The 21,350-nt window shown below is 38.0% G+C and overlaps 4 protein-coding genes across 4 annotated transcripts; 3 read left to right on the top strand and 1 right to left on the bottom strand.

Moving 5' to 3' along the window:
- Positions 1-5,641: 5,641 nt before the first annotated feature.
- Positions 5,642-7,659, top strand: LOC131327567 (uncharacterized). Its single transcript, XM_058360719.1, has 4 exons — positions 5,642-5,681; positions 5,769-6,059; positions 7,059-7,519; positions 7,594-7,659. Exons 1-3 carry the CDS (start codon positions 5,642-5,644, stop codon positions 7,292-7,294), a joined length of 567 nt encoding a protein of 188 aa, XP_058216702.1. The 3' UTR covers positions 7,295-7,519; positions 7,594-7,659.
- On the top strand, positions 7,418-7,974 carry LOC131327566 (glutathione S-transferase T2-like). Its single transcript, XM_058360718.1, has 2 exons — positions 7,418-7,519; positions 7,594-7,974. Exons 1-2 carry the CDS (start codon positions 7,418-7,420, stop codon positions 7,972-7,974), a joined length of 483 nt encoding a protein of 160 aa, XP_058216701.1.
- A 1,016-nt stretch (positions 7,975-8,990) lies between these two features.
- LOC131326899 (thioredoxin domain-containing protein 9 homolog) lies at positions 8,991-13,475 on the top strand. Its single transcript, XM_058359807.1, has 4 exons — positions 8,991-9,181; positions 9,250-9,525; positions 12,790-12,948; positions 13,058-13,475. The coding sequence occupies exons 1-4, from the start codon at positions 9,158-9,160 to the stop codon at positions 13,235-13,237; spliced, it is 639 nt and encodes a 212-aa protein (XP_058215790.1). The 5' UTR covers positions 8,991-9,157; the 3' UTR covers positions 13,238-13,475.
- A 1,754-nt stretch (positions 13,476-15,229) lies between these two features.
- Positions 15,230-20,114, bottom strand: LOC131326676 (pumilio domain-containing protein C6G9.14-like). The gene is made up of 5 exons (XM_058359532.1): positions 18,727-20,114; positions 18,132-18,294; positions 17,278-17,441; positions 16,141-16,399; positions 15,230-15,652 (listed from the first exon to the last, which is right to left on the bottom strand). Exons 1-5 carry the CDS (start codon positions 20,097-20,099, stop codon positions 15,515-15,517), a joined length of 2,097 nt encoding a protein of 698 aa, XP_058215515.1. The 5' UTR covers positions 20,100-20,114; the 3' UTR covers positions 15,230-15,514.
- Positions 20,115-21,350: the final 1,236 nt, after the last annotated feature.

The following is a 21,350-nucleotide window of genomic DNA, read 5'->3' as shown; positions in this document are numbered from 1 at the left end:
TGTATATGCTTTCAAATTTGAATTTCCCACCCTTATATTATGACATGAAGAAGCATAAGCTTGAACTCGATTAGTTTCTTTTAGGAATGCTACTACTTCATAAAGCACACTAATTGGCCCCTTTTGCCATAAGTACCTCCATATTCCGTTGACTAGGATTCGACAATGGGTTTGAGTCAGTGATTGAAAAACTTCATTTTCTAGATCTTAATTCGTGTCAATCTTAATTCGCGTAGAAATTCCGGAACTAGGATTCAAATAGAGTAATGATCATACTGCAGCCCATGATAAAGGGTTCTTGCACAAGGGAGCGATATGACTAAGGGAGCGATATGCGTTATACAAAAGCTCTTCAAAAAAAAATTGCACTATACAAACAGCAAATAATGTCTATAATTCAAATTTAACTATTGCGAAGGACATAAGAGATTGTTTTTTGCGTCATTGGAGAAACTTGTAAAAATATTATGGATTATCATTATTCGTCCGCAAATAATGTCAATAACTAGCCATTTCACTTGTAAGTCATTGGAGATGCTCTAGTTACTTTAGTTTTCAGACTAAATTTCCTCTTTCAAGCGATTATAAGAAGTGATTTGAGCGGTGAATACAAATAGCCCTCTTGTTTCTTTTCTTATTTTTTTTTTCAAGTCAGTAGGGTTGATACTTGTATTCAAATTGAAGAACATCCAAGGAGACCTCCAACTGAGCCCAAGTAGGGAAATTCCTGTCCCAAGTCAGCGGAGAAGAAAGAGATAAGGTGAATTTGGCTGTTAAATCAGCCACCCTATTACAATTACGAGGAATAAAATTTTAAAAAAAATTGAATGTAAATTACTAGCTAAAGCTGAAATATCATGGATCATGACTTCCAAATTGGCACTACTTGGGCTCCTTCCTTGGCAGCATTCGATCGACCTTCTAAGCATGACCATCCAATTGGTTGCCATCCTCCCTATCAAACATAGTACAGTAATGCCTAGCACAAAGAAAAATGTGCCCAAGAATCAATTATTTTCTAAAAGAGAGACTATTTTTTGGAGTTTAGTACTATTTTTAATTAGCTTATTTTCCAAATGTTTAAGATTGAGACAAAGGAATCAAAAAATCATAAAACTATGAAACAAATTTGAAAAAAGCCGCACAAAAAAAAGACCTTAAAATTGTGTTTTTCGAATTTTTGTCTTTATTAAACTTTGGATGTTTTATTTACACTTTTTAATTTTTTAATCCTTTCCCGTCAAGACGAATAATTTCTTCAAAAATCTTGCAAATCTACAATATAAAAATGACGAACGGAAAGCCTCATATAGGTTATGCCAAACGCAGCAAAGACAAAATTAGTTAGTGTCTTGGACCACGCCACGTAGTGTCCCAAGTTTCTCTATCACCACACAATTATGTGGAGTCCAAAATTAAGTGTGTGAACCAGTGGCGTAGCCAGGAATAACGAGTAGTGGAGGCACAATGAAAACACAAACTCAAGAAAAAAAATTCTGTAACAAATGATACGTCAATTTGAACTTCCTTTGTAGAAAAATTAGCAAAAATACTACTGTAACAAAACTATCATAGTTATGAACAAAAGTTACTAAAGGAAGACCGTATAATAGATGACGACGAGTTTTTCATGTTACGAAAGCTTTTCATAATAGTTTCGTTGTCAAGTTCCGGCAACCAGCATTGAAGCTGCTCAAGTACTACAACGGCCACACATGATAGGAGCATTGAGTATCACATTTTAAACTTCTCAAGCCTTATATTCTCTGTTTGTGGGGAGGAAATGAATTGTAGTTTAGTTTAAGGTAGTTTAGTCATGACTCATGAGATAAATTCTTTAGAGGGAAAAAAAAAAAAAAACCTTCAAAATCTGCAGTGGGGCCCGTGCCCCCATTGGCAGTAGCCTAATCTGCCACTAGTGTGAACTTGGATTGGGTAACTCTGTGGTCCCTTTAAGATGGGAGAGTGTGTTGACCTTTGGGACGGCACCGTTTAGGTGCTTTGAGGGGCTTCCCTCTAGTTTCCTAAGTCCTCGTTTGACTAAGGAAACATTTTAATGAACTGATAAGTACTTACAAAATAAAAACTTTAATGGAACGGAGCCTGAATGGCTTACAGTCGAAACCCTTGCTTAGAGCATGTACATCAGTTGTGAGCAAAAATGACTATGAACAATAGATTTTTTTACTTTACCTATCTATCTTTTCCTCTCAAATTGCACCAGTCTCTGTACTTTATCTACACCATCCAAAAATGAGGTAGTGGTAGGGAGGAGAGAGAGGAAGAATTATTATACTAATGGTTTGTTGATGAATAGTTGCTCGGTAGTTTTGGAGAGGATTTTTGGGAAAGGAAAAATAGCTCTGTGTTTTGCTAGACTGCTGTAGGCACTTTTGGTGTTTTGAATAGGTAAAATGACTATAAAGGATGTTTTTGCTAATCTGGTGTACATGCCCTTAGAGCCTCAATGAACTGATAATGTCAAGACACTTGGCCTAATGCTTCAAATTGATGCGAAAATCCATGTAAGCGAAATCATATTCGCCCTTGATTACTACATTTTATTGACCCATCCCTCTTGTTGACCGTTGCAACTGACCCACCACCATAACAACGAGCAATCTCGGCGAACTCTTTTCAAAATTTGATCGAGATGAATGTATTCAAAATATGTTTACAGGTAGCGATCTATTCGTGAGATTTAGACGACCAACAAATTAGAGCTTGGCTTGACTTAGCTTGGTTGGTCGAGCCACTTTCACGGGTGGGTGTGAGGGCATGGGGTTTTGTTCAAAGGCGAATCTAGCTAGAATACTAAGATCACATGGCCTAGTAGAAATTAGATTTTTTGTTAAATGAAAGCTAGCTAGCATAGGAATATTACGGGTCATGTGCATGCCACATGAGAGTTTATAGGCAATAAGCTATACAGAAGGTTAACTGAAGGGGTTAGGTTAGGGTTGTTCGTGATTTGGTTTTGGGCGGATCGATTCGGTTCCTAGGCGGATTTGCATCCGCCAAATTGTTGTTTTTTCCATCCGAAACCGTCCGTGAGTATTTCACAGTTTGATCTGTTTGGTTTGCGGTTTAGGCGATTTGGCTTGGTCAGTTTGGGCAGATTTGAAACAACCTAAGTCTTTCGAAAAAATCTAAAAAGCTTCCAAAACTTTGCATCTGTAAAAATGTTACATTACTCAAGTAACATTTTTTAAAATAAAGCCTGTTCATATCTACCTTAAAAAGCTCTTTGAAACCTAAAAATCAGAGAGCAAAACACACATTCATACTTACCTCATCCACCACCCGTCCATGAGCGTTATTCGATCGAATCAGTTTGGATGTGGTTTGAGCGAATTTAAGTCTGTAATTTATTTTTTATAAATACCAAAAATTTTAAAAGTATAGTAGCACAATAAAACATCATACTATTCCGTATTGTCCCAAGACTAGGCAATAATTTTTCGTATTGACATAACATTGAAGTTTATATGTCAATAACAAGTAGCATGGTATATGGAGTACTATCAAATTCATCAGTACTATTTTGGTGGGGCTAATAGTTTATTGTGAAGGGCTTAACTCTTTCTCACATTTTTTTTTATTTTTTATTTTGGGTGAATTGGGCGGTTTGAGCGGATTGGGTAGATCTAATTTGCATTCGATCTACTCGCGGCAGATTGTTATTTTTTCCATCCACATCCATCCGTCACATACCTCATTTTGGTTCATAGACAGATCAGCTTGGGCGGATTGGTCGATTTCGGCAATTCGATTGATCCGTTGAGTAGCCCTAGGTTAGGTGATCCTAAATGATTGCAGCCCTTTTTTTAAAGATAAAGGGGTAAAATAAAAATTAGTTATAGTATGAGGGGGCAATATGTAATCAATCATTTTACCCAAAATCTGAGTAAAATCCTCGCAACCTCACCCTGCCCTTGATTCAAATTCATGTCAAGTTGAGTTTTACTCAAATTTTTAACCAAATTGAGGGTGGCTCAAATCTTTACTCAAAATTTTTAAAGTCATTTTTTCTTTCAAAGTTTACAACCATGTCATTAATGAAGTTACTTAAATTTATACTTTAGATTTGAAATTTACCCATTAAAATGCTTTATAAAATTTTTTTTCCTTCAAAATTTGCATAATAAATTGATGAAAATGCTAATTAAAGCCCATTCAGCTTTCAATAACAACAAAAAGTATACATTAGAGCATCTTCAATCCTTACCCATTTTACTACTAATACTCAAGATTTGAGTAAAAAGCTTAAAAACTCATCTTCAATGTCATACTTATATTCCTACATATTTGAGTTCTATCAATTTTTTCACTCAAATTTGAGGAGACTCAGACATTTACCTATTTTTTTCAAGCCATCTTTTCACTCTAATTAGGTACAAGTGCACCATTCAATAATTAATTTGGGCAAAAATATGAATTTAGCAATGGAGATGCTTTACTTAAATCAAGTTTTTAACCCAAATCTCGGTGAAAAATGAGTAAGGGTTAGAAATGCTTTTAGGCTTCTTTCCGAAAACCTTCTTAAAAAATAAGTACTTATTTTGCCACTTCTCATTCAAAAATAAGAAGGGTCATTCCACAAAATTCAAATAAAAAGTTCATTTCACATTTTCAAACTCAAAAATAATGTAAATGAAAAAAAATTCAATTTTTGTTGCACCGTATTAAAGATCTTAATGAGATCTATCAAACAAGATCCATAGTGGTAGGAAAATTATTTGCGTAAACACATGATTTTTGAGCTTGAAGTTGTCTTATACAAAAAATAAGACTGTTGCTGTGATAATGGGCGCCGGCAGAGGGAAATCGTATCGGCGGCTGCGCTGGGCCGTCTCCGGCCACCGGACAGCCAATCCAAGCCGTCCAAAAATTCTATAAAAAAAAAACCGAAGGGCTTTCGCGGGAATCAACAGCATCCGAGGTGTGTAGGGTGCTTGATCCGAGCACCCCTTTTCCGTGTATATATGATTAAGCACCCTACACGGAAAAGGCATGCTCGGATCAAGTACCCTACACACCTCAGATGCCGTTGATTCTCGCGTAAGCCCCCTTATTTTTTTTTTTATAGAATTTTTAGACGGCTCGGATCGGCCATCCGGTGGCCGGAGACGGCCTAGCGCGGCCGCCGGTACGATTTCCCTTCCCGGCCGGTCGGTACCTATATAAATTCTTCCAAAATAAGTACCAGCCTTCTTATTTTTTCGGAACAAGCCTTCTTATTACACAAAAAATAAGTTTTTATTGTATTTCTGGAACACAATCTTAGTATCTATAAAAAGTACATAAATATCTATCCGTCAAGGTGCATTGATATTTGTGACACCAGTATTGAATTCTTAGAGCAAGTTTACCAGTTATTAGCTAAACAAACTTGCGAACAGTGCATATTTTTTATTTTACCTACTCATATTTTTTTCAACACTACATCAACACTATCTATTTAACATATTTCCTATTATAATATATTTTTTTCCTTTTTCAACATGCACCAAAGCGTAGATTTTTGAAAAAAGAAGAAAGAGAAAGAGAGAGGGATGGAGAGAGGAGAGAGAAATTAATGTAAAATATTGCATACCTGATGTACAGTGCTTCTCTACTTGTGCCGAAGCACTGTAGACAAATGCATTTTACCGCAGCTTTTGAAGAAGCTGCTACTGCATGTGCTTCTTTTGTACTTTTGCAATCTAAAATACCTAAGAGCGTCTCCAATAGGCTAAGCAAATGTGGGTTTTTAGCAAAATAACTAGCCAAAGCCCAAAAATCCCTTCCCAGCAGACTAGCTCCACGCTTGGGGATTTGGTTTTGCGCTACAGTAGCTCGTTTGGCCTGGCGTGGCTCTGTAGCCCTCGTCTGTGGTGATTTCTTCTCCCGCTCTCAGTTTCCCTCGCTTTCTCTCATGACTCATCTCCATTCTCCTGCCCAACAGCTCCCTACTTCTCTCGGTTTCTCTCAGTTTCCTACTTCTCTCATCTCTATTTCCACAAGCAGATTCATTGCTGGTGGGTTTGCTGAGATTTTTCATCCTCCTAAAAGACAAGGTATGCTTCTCCCTCTTTCGAAATTACATGTTCTACTTGTGATTCTGGTTTAGAATATGGATTGTTTTCAGCCATATCAATTTGGGTATGAAATTGGAGAAGATTAGGTCTCAATGGTATAAAGTCCGACAGAACAATCGTTCAAGTTGCTTGGATTGTATATTAGCTGTTTGATAAAATGCCCCATTGAGCATTTAGTTTCCTTATTCAAAGAACTACTAATGATTTGAAGGTGCAGCAGTATTCCCAATGTGATTTAGAGAAATAATGTGTTTTCTTAAATTTTTTTGAAGGGCTTTCTGATTTTGTGTAGTTATCAACGAATGTGGCCAAAGCAACCAAGCAACCACTAGTCCACTAGGCTAGCTAGTGTTGCTTTAATTTTGTCACGGAGAAAGTGCTTTGGGTTTCATCACAGTTGAATTAGTTCAAGCATGAAACATGTTTTGAAATGAACGAGACTTGGCATTATTATTTGTTTTTGTTTTGTAATGAAGTACTCTGTATCTATTTTTACTCATTTTCAATCCACTAGTTAATGAATAGGGGGTATTTGATACTTAGGCTGGTTTGCAATGGCGGACCAGCTACAAGGGATAGAACTGTGGATTGGCAGAACTGCGGTTGTGATTATTAAAAGACTGGGAGTTCTTGATAAAAAAAACACACCTTGGTGATTGCTGTGTGATGCTAGGATACACTTAGAGATGGATTTAGTTTCAGAAAAGCACAGTCGGTTCTCTTTGTCTCACCACTTAATTTGATCAAATGCAATGGCATGAGATGTTGTCACTGCCAGAATTCAAGTTCAAAAGTTTTTGTGATTTAGAAAACATGAATTTTGGATTACTTAGCTTTGGAACCCAAACGGTTTTATAATCTAGATGCTAGAAAGCCCCCTTTTTTTTTTATAAGTAGGAGTTCCCATTAGTCAAGCACTGGAATTTTGCATATTTCACTGGATTACTTAGCTTTGTTGATACCTTCTTGTTCTTGTAGGGATGGATGCGCAGAAAAATGCATATTTCACAAATCTCTTACAAGATGGCTTGATCTTGGATGATGAACTCTCAATGGAGCCTCAAGATGAAGTTGGATTTACTTATGCAAATCAAAATGCAGAAGAGTTCACCCAAGCATCTCAAACCTCAGCTCAAATGGGATCCACTTCTAAGAAACCGCAACGCGGTGGCAACTTCACCGATGAAGAAGACAAATTGCTTGTATCGGCATAGCTGAATATAAGCTTGGATGCCGTGCAAGGGAATGACCAGAAACGTAAAACATATTGGAGAAGAGTGTGGGATTATTTCCACGAGCACAAGTCTTTCGTTTCTGAGCGTAATGAGAACTCTCTAATGAACAGATGGTCAGCAATTCAACTTTCTGTTAACAAGTTCTGTGGATGCTATGCTCAAATTGAATTGAGGCATCAAAGTGGTGTGACCGAGGAAGACAAGGTATTGAGCTTCAACATTAACCTCATTACTTCATAGTTTTTACATCTGATGTAATTTTTTTAATATGTTTTTAGGTCTCTGAAGTAAAAACTTACTACAAGTCACTCGAGACCTCAAAAAATACCTCAAAAAATAGCTCATTTCAGTTTGAACACTGTTGGAAACAGTTGAGATATCAACCAAAGTGGTTGGAGGACTTTGAGAGGAGAAAACCAAAGAAGAACAAAACTTGGACAGTACCTTCTCCTTCTACTCCAGAGTTGGTAGATCTTGGAAAAGGTGATGCCACCTTTGTGGACTTGGAGAGACCTCCGGGTAATAAAGGTGAGAAGGAGCGATTGAAAAAAAGAAAGAAAGCTGAAATTTCCACTTCTCCTCTTGCAGGAATACTAACTGATATCAAGGAAGAACATAAAAAGCAAGTGACAAGAAAATGGACATCATCCAATAACTAAAAGTTCAAGAGCAGGAGAGACTCCAACTTGAGAAAGAGAAACTTCGTCAAGGGGAAGAGAAAATCTCCATAAAGCAAAAAATGCTTCGTGTGGAAGAGATGAAAGAGGAGGAGAGAATAATGTTGGTGGATACAAGTGTCTTGCCTCATGTGCAACAAGAGTACTATCAAAGCTGACAAAGGGAAATCCTTCAACAACGCGAAAAAAGGATTTACAATTGTTAGCCATTGACCTTTTTTGGATATCTACATGTTTTGGCGGGGTTGAACTAGTTTGCCTCGATGATTGCTGGTTTTTGTTATAGTTTTGTCATCAAGAATGTAGATGATTGCTGGTTTTTGTTGCCTTGACAATTGCTGGTTTTTGTTGGCTAAGTTTGTTAGTAATCGAAGTGTCGAACTTTGTAAGCCTTTTGATGGCAAAATTTACATCTGATGAATATTTGTGTATGGCTGACTCATATGCTAAATTCTATTATCAATATATGTTTCTTGCTGCAAAGTTTGGTTCTGAATTCAGTCATGGATCAAGTTTTGGTGGAATTGTTATTGCTGCCATTGTTGGAATTGGAACTAGAACTGCACCAGTTTTGGTGTAAAGTTTGGGAATTGGAACTACACCAGCTTGCTATAGGTTCTCTTTTCTTTTGGTTTGAATGATGAAGTACCTATTTAATGCGTTTGTTGTTATAGGATTGGCAAACAAAAAAACTGTAACCATTCAACCTGGGGGCAAAGATCAATCTGTGTTGTTTGCAACAACAAAGACCAAGAATCAGGGCAAACCAGCAACAAATAAACGTTTTTTTGCAGTTTTTTGAAGGGCCAATTGCTTAGGCTATTGAAAGCTTCACACTAGAAAGGGCTAGCTAAACTACCATTTGGACCTTTTGGATAGTCTCTTTGCCAAGGATTGAATTGAGGCTATTAGAAATGCTCTAAAAATTCAAAATACCTAAAATGATATGTTGCTCCTACTATTTTTTCTTTTTTAATCTTTTTGAAAAATTATTCCGTGCTTAATAGACTCGCTGGATCAAAAATTAGTTAAGGGCCGGAGATTCCAATTCTTCGAAGGAGCTAAACAGATCAACACTCATTCCCCCCCGTCCTCTTCACATTTTGAAACCTTTGAAGTTTGAACTATTCGGAGCCGGAGGGAGATCTCCCGCACCTAACTTCTAATGGAGGTTCCAAATGTTCAAGAGGTAACCCCATCTCTCTCTCTCTGTGTTTACTGAACTTGCAATGCCGATTGAGCGTTCAAATCTCGCAGATAATAGAGAAGCAAGTTCTGACGGTAGCCAAGGCAGTCGAGGACAAGATCGACGACGAGATCTCGGCCCTAGATCGGCTCGATCTCGACGACATCGAGGCGCTGAGGGAGCGACGGCTCCAGCAGATGAAGAAGATGGCGGAGAAGCGGGGCCGTTGGATTGCCCTCGGCCACGGCGACTACTCCGAGATCCACGCCGAGAAGGATTTCTTCTCCGTCGTCAAGGCCAGCGACCGCGTCGTCTGCCATTTCTACCGCGAGAATTGGCCTTGCAAGGTATTATTTGTTTTCAGGTTTCCAATTTCAGATATGTACTAGAATTTTCATTCTATTTGAGTATCTATTTCGGCGGTTTATTTTGTACGAAGCATCCTAATAGACAAATTCGGATCTAAGCGTAAAATTGAGTAAAAGCTCGGTAATGTTGTACATTTGGAAGCCCCTTAAGAAACCATGGATATGTTGGAAATTTAGTTAAACTATGAGAACAGCTCATTTTGATGTTAGGGTGTCGTAACTTCGGATTTATATTCAATTCGAGCGTAATTGCAGCCTCTGTTTACCAAGAAGCACCCTAATTAGAATTTGGACAACATAGATTTAAGCATAGAGTCGAATAAAAGCTCTGTTATTGGCACAGTTGTAAATTTGCCAGCGACAAACGAAACCTTGGAAATTTTGAGTAGAGAAAAGAGCCTCCTTTGATTTGGTTAAACAACTGAGAAATGCTCATTTTGATATGAGTTTTGAGAGACTGTGAAGCACCCGTCGACAATAAGATTTAAGAATCTGTTTGAGTTTTGGAGTAGTAAATTTGCAAGCCAAAAGAGAAACCTTGATATTTTTGAGTAAAGATGAAATTTCCTTTGATTTGTTTAAAAACCTGAGTAAAGCTCATTTTGATGTGAATTTTTAGGAAGGAGTGGATAGGGATTTGGGGTTTGTTTATTTTAATCTGAGCTTGCGCAAAGGTTTTAGTAAGGCTGTAGATGCCTGCGAGTTTGTTTTAATCTCTTATTTATTACATTCTTTGGTTGCTGAAAATTGGAGGAAAGGAGAAGGGAAAAAAACCATTTTCACCCATTTTGGTTTCCATACTACTTTTAATGAGATTATCCAATTCATGTTTCTGATAAGTGAAATGTCATGAAAACAAGAGAATATGATAGAATCACAAACCGTAAAAATAGACCCAGAAGTTGTGTCTTGCGGTACACAAAAATCAAAGAACATATCTACTACTAACAACTGATCAAGAAACAGCTTTTCAGTCAAACATGGCAGCCAATTGGCTTGGGATTGAAAACAGGTTTCTCATTCCTCCTAGTTTGAAGTTTGACCAAAGACTCTGTAGGCCCGACTCCCATTCACTCCAAAGACAGCTAGGGACGGCAGATTATATATCTAGTATCTACGATTCCTTTTCCTGAAGATTTTGGGCAATCCTTGAATCTCAGTGCCCTATATTGGGGGCTTCTATTCATCTCATTTGTATGTATACCTCCATCCCATGCCGGAAGAGTTTTTACACTTAAAGAATAGATGTATCTGACTTTCCCAGCTTGGTTGCAAATAGCATAAATGAATCTCCATTGGTGCCCCATTCCAGCAGTCTATCCTTTGTAGCCAACCATTCATGGCATAGGATCCACAAGATAGAAGCAATTGTAGGTATATTCTGAGGGAACCAAAGAATGTTATGGCCCTGAATGCTGTTGGGTTTTTCTGATAGCTTCCACAGTTTTTCTAGGGAGTAGTCTCCATTTGACGGTGGAATTTATAGCACTGCATCTGCTTCTTTATACATAGGCTTGAGAATGAAAGGAGTGTTAACACTTAACACCCTCTGGAATTTTCTACAATAAGATAGAATCTAGCTTTACTTAAACAGAGATCTTGAGAAGTGTACTGAACTGTTTTGCAAGATCATCTTTGGCCCTGAAAGCCTTAAAGCCGATAGAACTCGCTCAGAGTCTCTTTCATTACTTAAGTTTTTTCTTGTGTTCCACAAAATAAGAAAAATTGTCTGCTAATGCAAAATGAAGGTCCCTTGACTGATTTTTAAAAAGGGCATAACAGCTTAGAAACCCAATTTTTTTGTAATGTGAAAGATATTAGAACTTAGAAGAAACACCTATTATTTGTAATACGCTCTTTGATCAAGTCAATGAACTAGCTAGGCATTAGATCAAATCTTTACTCAAACCGAGAATCGCAGCTAACAGAATTATATGCCTTCATCAGATCTAGTTTGATAGATGCCACAGTGGATTGTCATCTGACTCATCTCTATGGTATCTTGCAAGTTTCTGCACCAAGAGAGTGGTATCACTAATCGGCTATAATCTATATAGCCTATAATCCTTTCCTTGACAAAAGCTGCTTCAGTTTTCCTTGCAACACACTTTAATTATTCTATTTGGTATTTGCCAGTTTGTTTTTTTGAGATACTACCTTTCCCTTGTAACATCGTAATGGCAGGGAAGGGACCTATGAATTTGTAGTTCGGGCTCTGCCGCTCTAGCTTCGAGAAAGTTGTACCAGTCACGTTTTATGATGGTTCTGCCTCAATTACGATGTTGAGTAGTTTGTTTGTTTTTTGTTGTTGACCTTGACAATGTTGAGTAGTTTGATTCTTGGTTCGTTGGCCCTGATGCAATGCATGCTCTTGTTGGTATTCTGGTGGATAATTAATGTTTACTTGAAACCTCTATCGGCTTGCTTTCAGGCTGCTATTGATGCCAAATTAGTGGACTAGAATAAGATCGCTGGGACAATTTTACATGTATATGTATTGTTGGTTGATTTGTACTGGATTCCTGATGTTAAGTCCTTTTAGCGTGCTATCAAATCCAGATGGCATGGATCACATTATTTATGTCTGTCGTATTGACTACTTCGATTTTGTTTAACAAGGGAGAATCATTGAATGGCCTTAACTAAATCTAAGTGAAGAGGTAGCCCTAGATAGAGCTCAATGGAGAAACAAGATTCATGTAGCCGACTCCAATTGATTGGGAATTTGGGACACAAGGCTCGGTTTGGTTTGGTTTGATAAAGGAGAATTATTGAATGGCCTTAACTTCAAAGCCCACTTGGTCCGTCGTAAACCTGGGAATGGACAAATTATTACCATTTTGGGCTTTACTGAACATCGCACATGTCATTTATAAGTCTACTATTTTATTTTTTTGGGTTGCTTGTTCATGGAAGCATCAGCTATTTAGCTCTAACTTGTTATTTGTATTTGCGGGCAAAGGAAGTAGTGTTCTCTGAATCAGATTCTGACGTTTCGCCAAACTTTGTGGGTAAAATTATTTATACTTAGCTGAATGTACTGCTTGAGTATTTATCTGCAGCTTCACCTGATATTGTCACCTCTAAGCTTTGTCTTTAAGTTGTAAGAATGGTTGGCTGATAGATGTGCTATCTGAAAGGAATTTATGAATTTCTAGCAGATTACCATTTGGCATTCCTAATGAAAAAAGAGCAGATAATTGATCACTATGATAGTCTCTAATGCTTACGGTCTAATTGCAGGTGATGGATAAGCACTTGAGCATATTGGCAAAGCAGCATATAGAGACGCGCTTCGTGAAAATAAATGCTGAAAAGAGTCCATTCTTGGCTGAGAAGCTCAAGATTGTTGTACTGCCGACCCTCGCCCTTATAAAGAATGCCAAAGTGGATGATTACGTGGTATGTGCAATTGCAAGGATACTCAGATTTGAGCTCATCTTCTTGTGTTGCATGTATATAAATCAATTTTTTGAAAATTTGTGTTAAAATCCTACTTAATACACTTCAGGTTGGTTTTGATGAGCTGGGTGGCACGGACGATTTCAGCACAGAGATACTGGAGGAGAGATTGGCTAAAGCTCAAGTTATATTTCTCGAGGGTGAATCGTCTCTAAAACCGTCGAACTCTATTGCCAAAACCAGAAGCGTTAGGCAAAGCAAAAAATCATACAATTCGGATTCGGAGTGAGCATTGTCGTAATTCCTTTCTTTCCTTTAGCGGGAAGTCTACTACGAGGTTTGAGCATTGCATCTTCATATCTAGAACTTAAAAAGAGTGTTTTATCAGCTATTCGACGCAGGCATTTTCACCTGCCAGATGTGGTTCAGAAATTCTCTTCATTTGTCTTAGATTCACCGTATTCCTTGAAACCATCTCTTCGATGGTACTGTGTCCTTGTACCTTTCTATCAACTCAAATTTTGCAACTCGTCTCGCTACGGATTTTTCCTTCGAGGGATATTATGCTAGTGTTTCAGTTCCGTCAGTTTTACAGGTTGCGGATCTTAATACTCCTTCCTTCCTATTTTAAATGTCCCCTACAAAAATTTGTGCATTTTCAAATTTAAAAAAAAAAAAAAAAAAAATATATATATATATATATATATATATATATATATATATATATATATTTGTACATATTATTTTTAAAATTTTCTTACACCAAATTAAAGTGCTAATGATGTTCATTGAGCACTTGAATTTGGTGTAAGAAATTAAAAATAATAATATGTAAAAATATGTATTTTTGGGATTTAAAATTACACGGACATTTAAAGTGGGACAGAGGGAGTATGTATCATGATGCCCATTTTCAAGTCACACTAATTCTTCTTCATCTACAAATCCTAAACTATTCGTTTTAAATGAAAAGTTGGACCCAGCAGTATTTCTCCTAGGATTGCTTTGTAATGAATTTGAAAAGGAAAGATGGATTTCATGTATGATTTCATCATACATCTATGAAATCTCATTGAAATATTTTAACAAATCATTTTTTGTTGTGGTAAACTATTACGTAAAGTTTCTTACCTGTTTCTTTCAATTTTAATTTCATGTCCATTTGAACACGTGTTTTAATAGTGGTGCAGTAGTGGGACTATCAAACAATAATACGTAGCGGGAATCGGGTGTAGCAATTGTGAATTATTTTAAAATCATTTTTGGAACGCAACGGGAATCGGGTGTAGCGATTGTGGATTATTTTTAAATCATTTTTTGGCGCCAGAGCACTCGAAGCGTCGCCATAAGAAGTGATACACAATGGGAATTGGTCGATACATTTGTAAATTTTTGATAGTGCCAGTATAGCGGGATATAGCGTTATCGGAGGTTTGAAAAACCGTTGATGAGCTATGTAGCGGCCGATATTTAAATCGATGCTTGTGGCCGGATTTCGGCTTTAGAAATATGACTCGAAAGTGACAAATGAGAGTATGACTTGTCATAAAAAGTAACAGTTCCAAAAAAATATGACACATACTTGGTGGACGTGGGAAACAATCACAAAGCCAAGGTCAAAGGTACTCAAACGTACAGATATCAGGAATGAAAAAAATGAATAAAAAGAGCACTTTTATAGACATAGATGTAGACGACTCTGTAGTTACTTGATACTTGTATCGTGCGGGAGTGAGAAACGTTGGATTCAAATTATTTTTAGAGAGAGATAGAGAGAGAGATATTGATTGCCATGGAGAAAAATCATAAGAGGAAGGCAAACTTAATATCTAGCGGGTGAAATTAACCACCTCTTTTGTTAATAACGGAAATAGAAATTTTAAAAAATGAGTGAGGGTGGTCCTCACGTCCCTCTAGCCTCTACCACAATTGCCAAACATTTTGCGTAGCTAGAATATCGAAAAGCCAAAAGAAAATGTTATCTTTAGCAAAATTATGGGTTTAAACGACAACCATTAGTGAGTATGGTAAGTTCGTCAAAGTCGAATTTGGCCAACCAAATGAACCATTGGATCTATAAATACCAACCAAGCAATGTTACATATTCAGATTTATGTGCACGTAACTGAATACAATGTTAGGAACCGTCTGATGCACATAAATTAACGGTTCCGGGCATATTGTGTCCGGATCTGTGACCAACAATTTGGATACACACACATTCTTATTCCCAACATGGACAAGAATGCAGAAGAGATTATTAGATCATGAAAACCAAAAATACACAAAACACAATTCAGACATAGACGAATAATAATAATAATAATGTATAACAAGCAACAGCAGGAAGACCCTAGTGGGTCCCCCTTATTTTCCTACCCTACAACAGATGACAACTTCAACATAGGAAAAACACAAACAGACTCAACCCTACAACGAAAAAAAAAAAACAGCAACAACACATAACTAACATACTAGGACATGCGACATAGGGGTTGGAGCTAGCCACGAATTTTTTTGAAACGCTTTCATTTTTTTTTTTGAAAACAAAGTCCTTCAAAAAAATCTACCTTCTGTATTCGTACCCGCGGTGGTGTTTTCCGTTGCCTCTAGTTTTTGCAAGCACCCTCTTGCCGTGGGGGTGGCTGTGCAGGTAAGGGTGGTGGTGCTGAATGAGGGTTAAGATCGTATGGCGAAGACCTCCCTGAAACAAGCGCGGGAGAGTAAGGGAAGGAAGACAAAATAAATTGCAATCCAACGTCAAAAAGAGAGAAAAAAACGTGCAAATTCATGTGACAAAATTAATGCTATGAGTCCAATGCAAATGTAGTGGTGCATAAAGATTTGTTTTTAAAGTTAGTGTGCATTGTAGCAATTTGTCTCTAAAGTACTAAATTCCATGCGAGATTTTGAGTCCAAGTCTCAGATTTTAGTTATGAGATAATGAGGTTATGTAACGAGCATTTTATGTGGCCAATATCAAGGATCCAAAACACATTTAAATTCGTGCATATCAAATGTCAAATCAGAAATGTCATCCTAAATTGGTTGACGTAGAATAATAAAATTCTTTCTTTTTGGCTATTCCAAAAAACAAAAAAAACCTAAATTGGTTGACGTGGATTAACGCGTGAGAAAATATATATGCTAGAGATAAATGGAGGCATGCATGCATGGTTTAGATGATCAAACCTTTGCTATCTCCAGCGCGGTTTGAGTCACATAGTTACCAAAAGGGTCCTGGAGCACCATCAAGAAATTCGGACTATCGTAAATCTCCCTGATAATTCGCGCGGCCTGCTCTTCGTTAGAGTCTCTGATACATCTCTCCACCACGTTACTTCCATATTTATTCATGGAGAGAGAAACATAACTACCCGCAAGCTGTGCCATTATCTTCTCTGTGAACTGTGGCACCTTCAATCCTAGTATATATTGCACAACATAGTTTCTGAAACCACCAAAAAAAACACGATTGTTAATTCACAGAGAAGATTATTAGTTGGTTGGGGCCGGGGCTAGATAGGAAAGATCAGTATGTTTAAAACAGAAATTCATTCAACACTCTCTGAGTGTGCAATGCTCAAGGAAAACCTTTTGATATACTGGTCATATTACTATAGGTAGGGGTGGGAATTTCCGACATGACACGAGCCTGACACAAAGCTGGCGGGTTAGGGTTAACTATTTTCTTATAGAGAACATAAATGTGAAACGACACAATAACACGAAAAACTAAACACGCCGGGTTAGGGTTGAGAGAATTTTGACACGAAAAATTAGAGATGACACGAACACGATACGACACTGGGTGAGAATTTATGAAAGGACACACAATAACACGGCACAAACCAGACACGGAGTTATCAGGGGTTAGGGACGGCTATTTCTGACACGGAACACGAATATGACATGACATGACAACATGGAAAGCTAACCAGGTCCGATTAGGATTGAAAGAATTCTGACACGAACACGAGATGACACGATACGATGGTCACCCCTAACTATAAGGAACATACTAGAGACTTCGAAACGATCGTTAACGATTAGTTCCCTTCTGATTGCAACCCATCTCTCAGCAATATGATTGAAAGAGAGCTTCTGTCAAAGTACCTAAGGCTTATAAATAGTTTAATTACGTTTCCCCCCCTATCTCCATCCTGGATTATCATCTCGATTATCTTTGAAATTATCATCTTGACTTGGTAACAAAGCTTTGTCTAACAAAGTTATCATGTATCAATTTTCTTTCACGAAAAATATAGAAGAACTACGACTATATATATACACTCCACAAACTAAGAAAAAAAGTATAGAGGGACAAACCCATAAATATTTTCCGAGAGGATGAGCGTATTCGCGATTATTCCGCAGATGAGACGTTCTTGGGCCTCTCCCTCAGCATGTAACACACATTGTTGCAACACACAGCACCCGGCTTGATCCATTGCTATATCAGCACAATTATCTGCTATTACGTATAGAAGTTGCTGTGGGGAAAAAAAAAATTTAAAAGACACAATTAATTAATCACTCCATTTAGAGCTTTCAAAAAGTTAGTAATACTGAACGCAAAGAAACAATACAATACCAATTTAAAACAAATTATTCTTTCTTTTTTTTGTTCAATAAATGAATTTCCTATGAAAAATGAGCCTAGCAAGTTCGTAAACGTATTTTCAGTACCTCTCTAAACATTAAAAAATCTTATCTAAACTCTCCACACTCTTGATGATTAAATTTTCATAGAAATTTTTTTTTTTTAAAAAAAAAAATTCTGCGTCCGCAACTACAGTAGTAGTTACATTGAGCCAGTCAACTAGATCGCGACATCATTCTTGTGTTCCATTTATAGCATCCAATAATCATATGGATACCCTTCTCTCTCTTTTTTTAACCTAAACAAGCAATTTGCTTACATATCCTCCTAATGCATGCTAGGAATTTTATCTCCTCTATATATATACAAACTTTCTGTTTTCTTTTAAAACAACAACTACATTCATTAAGTTTAAAACCAGTTAATGCATAATATTCCATTCTCCCAAGGTTTTTGTTATGTTTCAAACCACAACTTCAATAACAACACACGAACAAGCATATGCTCCGTATTAAAAAGATGTGTATCATAATACCAGAAAGAATTCATGTGTATAGTGCTGTGTCAATTTGAGACTTACCCTATTTTGCTCGTTAGTGAACGATTTCAAGCAACGTTCAATCACACGATAACCAGACATGCTCTTGGTCAAGACGAGGGCAATGCGGCTTATCACCGACATAGCTAAGGACACTTGCTCTGGCGCGGTGAGATGTTCCAGCATTTTCTGCATTGCTCGAGTTCTGCAAAAATTGTAAAAAAATAATAAATTATTATAACAATGTTTTCCAAACAAACATATACAAGACTGACTTCTCCTTCCTCTAAAATATACAAGACCCTATTCTAGGCTAATCTTGTGTAATATCCAAACAATGTCATGGTTGTGATATTTGCTTGCATTCAAACCAAATTAAAGTCATCCATTTGTAGATTTTGAATGGGCATCTTTACTTTGAAACTACTTTATAATTAGTTATATATTATGGTTACTAAATAGTTTTGTTTTGATTTTTCGAACAGCAAGAACTACCAGTTTAACCGAGACGTCTCGAAACAAAATACAATATCAGCAATACGAGACATCTCAAAATAAAATACGATACCAGCAATACAAGACAGAGTGAGAACATTGTCTAGCGAATATAGCGAAAAAAAAGAAGATGCATACATACCCATGGGTGTCAACACAAATACTCATGAGGTAATGCTCCTCACTGACCACCAGGAGAAGCATCTGAGTCATCTGATCTTCACTGCAGACTTCGAAAAGCTTCTGGATTGGATAGTTCCCATACTGATCCACCATCAGCTCCCTCACGTGATCCTTCACCTCCAAGAAGATCAACTCTATCTCCTCCTCCTTCTTCTCCTCAATCTTCTTCTTCAAGAACGCGTACCCGTGTTGATCCTTGGCCAGGAAGACGATGTTGCCCCTCCACTGCTCGAACGGCATCGCGCTCAGGCGCTCCGACAGCGAGCCGAGTTGGCTGTTGCCGTTCGCAGAGGGCGAACTTGACCCGCCCGACTTGTCGGCCACGGATCCGGTGCCGGATCTCCCCCGGCGACGGAACCCGTTGTCGGCCCGGGACCCGTTCCTGTTCGCCTCGTAGACCGGTTGGAAACCGTTTCTGTTGGAGTTGGCCGGAGCCCCATAACCCGTCCCGTAGACCGATTGAAGCCCGTTCCTGCTGTTGGTATTAGACGGGGCCCCGTAGCCTGTATCGTAGGCCGATGAAAACCCGTTTCTGCTGCTCGTATTAGCCGGAGCTCCGTAACCCATGTCGCATGCGGATGGAAAACCGTTTCTGTTGTTTGAGCCGGTCGGAGCTCCGTAACCTGCGCCGTAAAGGGATGAAAACCCGTTTCTGCTCGGGTTGCTCGGAGCTCCCTGCCCGTACCCACCCACATCGTAAAACCCGTCTGGGTTCACACGATTATTCCACCTGTTTAAACCATACCCCAATCCATTGTTGTACTGAACGTAACTCAGAGAACCCGGATTCAACCCAGTGAGTCCGAAGCCATCGAACAGCTCCTCGCCCGAGTCCGAGAACCCGTGGGGATCCATGTACAAACCCGTCTGCCCCCTCACCGCAGACTCAACTCTCAGTCTCTGCAAATTCAAATCAGTACAATCCAACTGGGAGCCTGAGTTATGGGGAAAACCCGCGTTGAGCGAAGAATCCGATAGGTTTCGGAGGAAAGAACGATCAAAACCGAGACCTTGAGAGTTACGAGAGGGAGTTGACAGATTGAGGCGACCGAAATCAGCCTCAAGGGATGGATCATAGGTGGTATTCGCGAAAGCGGTTTTCTGGATAGTGGTGTATGGGTTGTATGGGATTTGAGGGAAGGTGGGAAGGCGGTTTTCCGGCTGAGGGAGGGTGGCCGGGAAAGAAAACTGGCTGTTTTCCGGCATTGGCAAAAGAGAAGAGAAACTAGGAGGCTCTACCTTGTACCAATCGAGATTATCTTGAGTAGCATCTCGTTGTCTTTGGTTTCCTTTTCTTTGATCATTGTTTTCACCATCTCTGTGATGATCCATTGGCTTGTTGTAACGGAAAGATATTGAAGAGGGAGAGAGAAACTAAAGGGTTTAGAGCTATGAGAGAGATATTAGGGTTTAAAGTCATTTTATTGTTGAAGAGGTTGAGGTAGAATAGGATATGGAAAACAGGTGAGAGAGAGAGATTTCCTAACAGATATATCTCAATGAGAGATTTTAGGGAGAGAGAGAATCATTATGGAGATATATTTAAAGAGGAAACAGGGGGTGAGAGAGAAACGTTTTGTAGGTGAATATCTTTTCCATGCATGGTAAGAAGATCTTGTTCCCTACACCAACCATTAAACAAAAAATTGATTAGTGAGTTTATTTTGGCACTCCTTAGGTTTACGATATGCAATGCTATTTTTTTTAATCCAGGTTTTAAACATTATCCTTATACTTTTGTAAATATACAGAAATATAGGCGTGAAAATTACAACTACTATTAATTATCCCATTTAGGTGTTAGTGACAAATAGAACTTGATGCACACTATTATTTTTCGTAGTACTTATCCAAAGTATCGCGGTGTGATTTCTTATTAGCTCTTAATACCGATCGGTTTGTGTATCACATTAATCTTATATTTTTACTTGCATGTTCGTGTTCGTGGTCATTTGTGTTTTCCCTTAATGTTGTAGTAATACTTTCTCCACCCACATGGTATTATTTTTTATCGTGCAGGTATTAATTGTAGGAGGATGATATTTTTCTTGTATCTCATTTTCAATATTGAATTACCTGTTCTCCTTAATAAATAGGAGTATATTTTTGCCGATCAAAACAAATATTGAATTATCCATTTTTCAATACATAGAACCCTACTTTTTAGTCCAGTTATATATATAATATAATTTTTATAAGGAAATTTCCATAGTAAACATTTCCATTTATAGTTTTAGTTAGGAGATTTATTTATGTTATTGATGGTGCGCTAAAGCTAGTCTTATGTGCATAAACAGCAGGAAATTGCCATATTTAACATTTCCATTTACGGTATTTGTTAGGAGATTTATTTATGTTAATAGGTACACGTTCCAATAAAAAATGGACTTCAGGTTGGTGTTGTGCAGTACCGTACTGCGCACTTTCGAGCCATCAGATCGTGCATCCGACGGCTCGGATCTCATTTCGGCAACCAATTATCGAGAGCCGTTCATTGCCGTAATGAGATCCGAACCGTCGGATGCACGATTTGACAACTCGGAGGTGCGCAGCACAGTGCGGTGCACACCATTGCATAGCATC

This window comes from Rhododendron vialii, chromosome 5a (genome assembly GCF_030253575.1).
Source record: "Rhododendron vialii isolate Sample 1 chromosome 5a, ASM3025357v1".
NCBI lineage: Eukaryota > Viridiplantae > Streptophyta > Magnoliopsida > Ericales > Ericaceae > Rhododendron > Rhododendron vialii.
The sequence above is the reverse complement of the archived record's forward strand: the minus strand, read 5'-3'. Positions and strand labels throughout refer to the sequence as shown.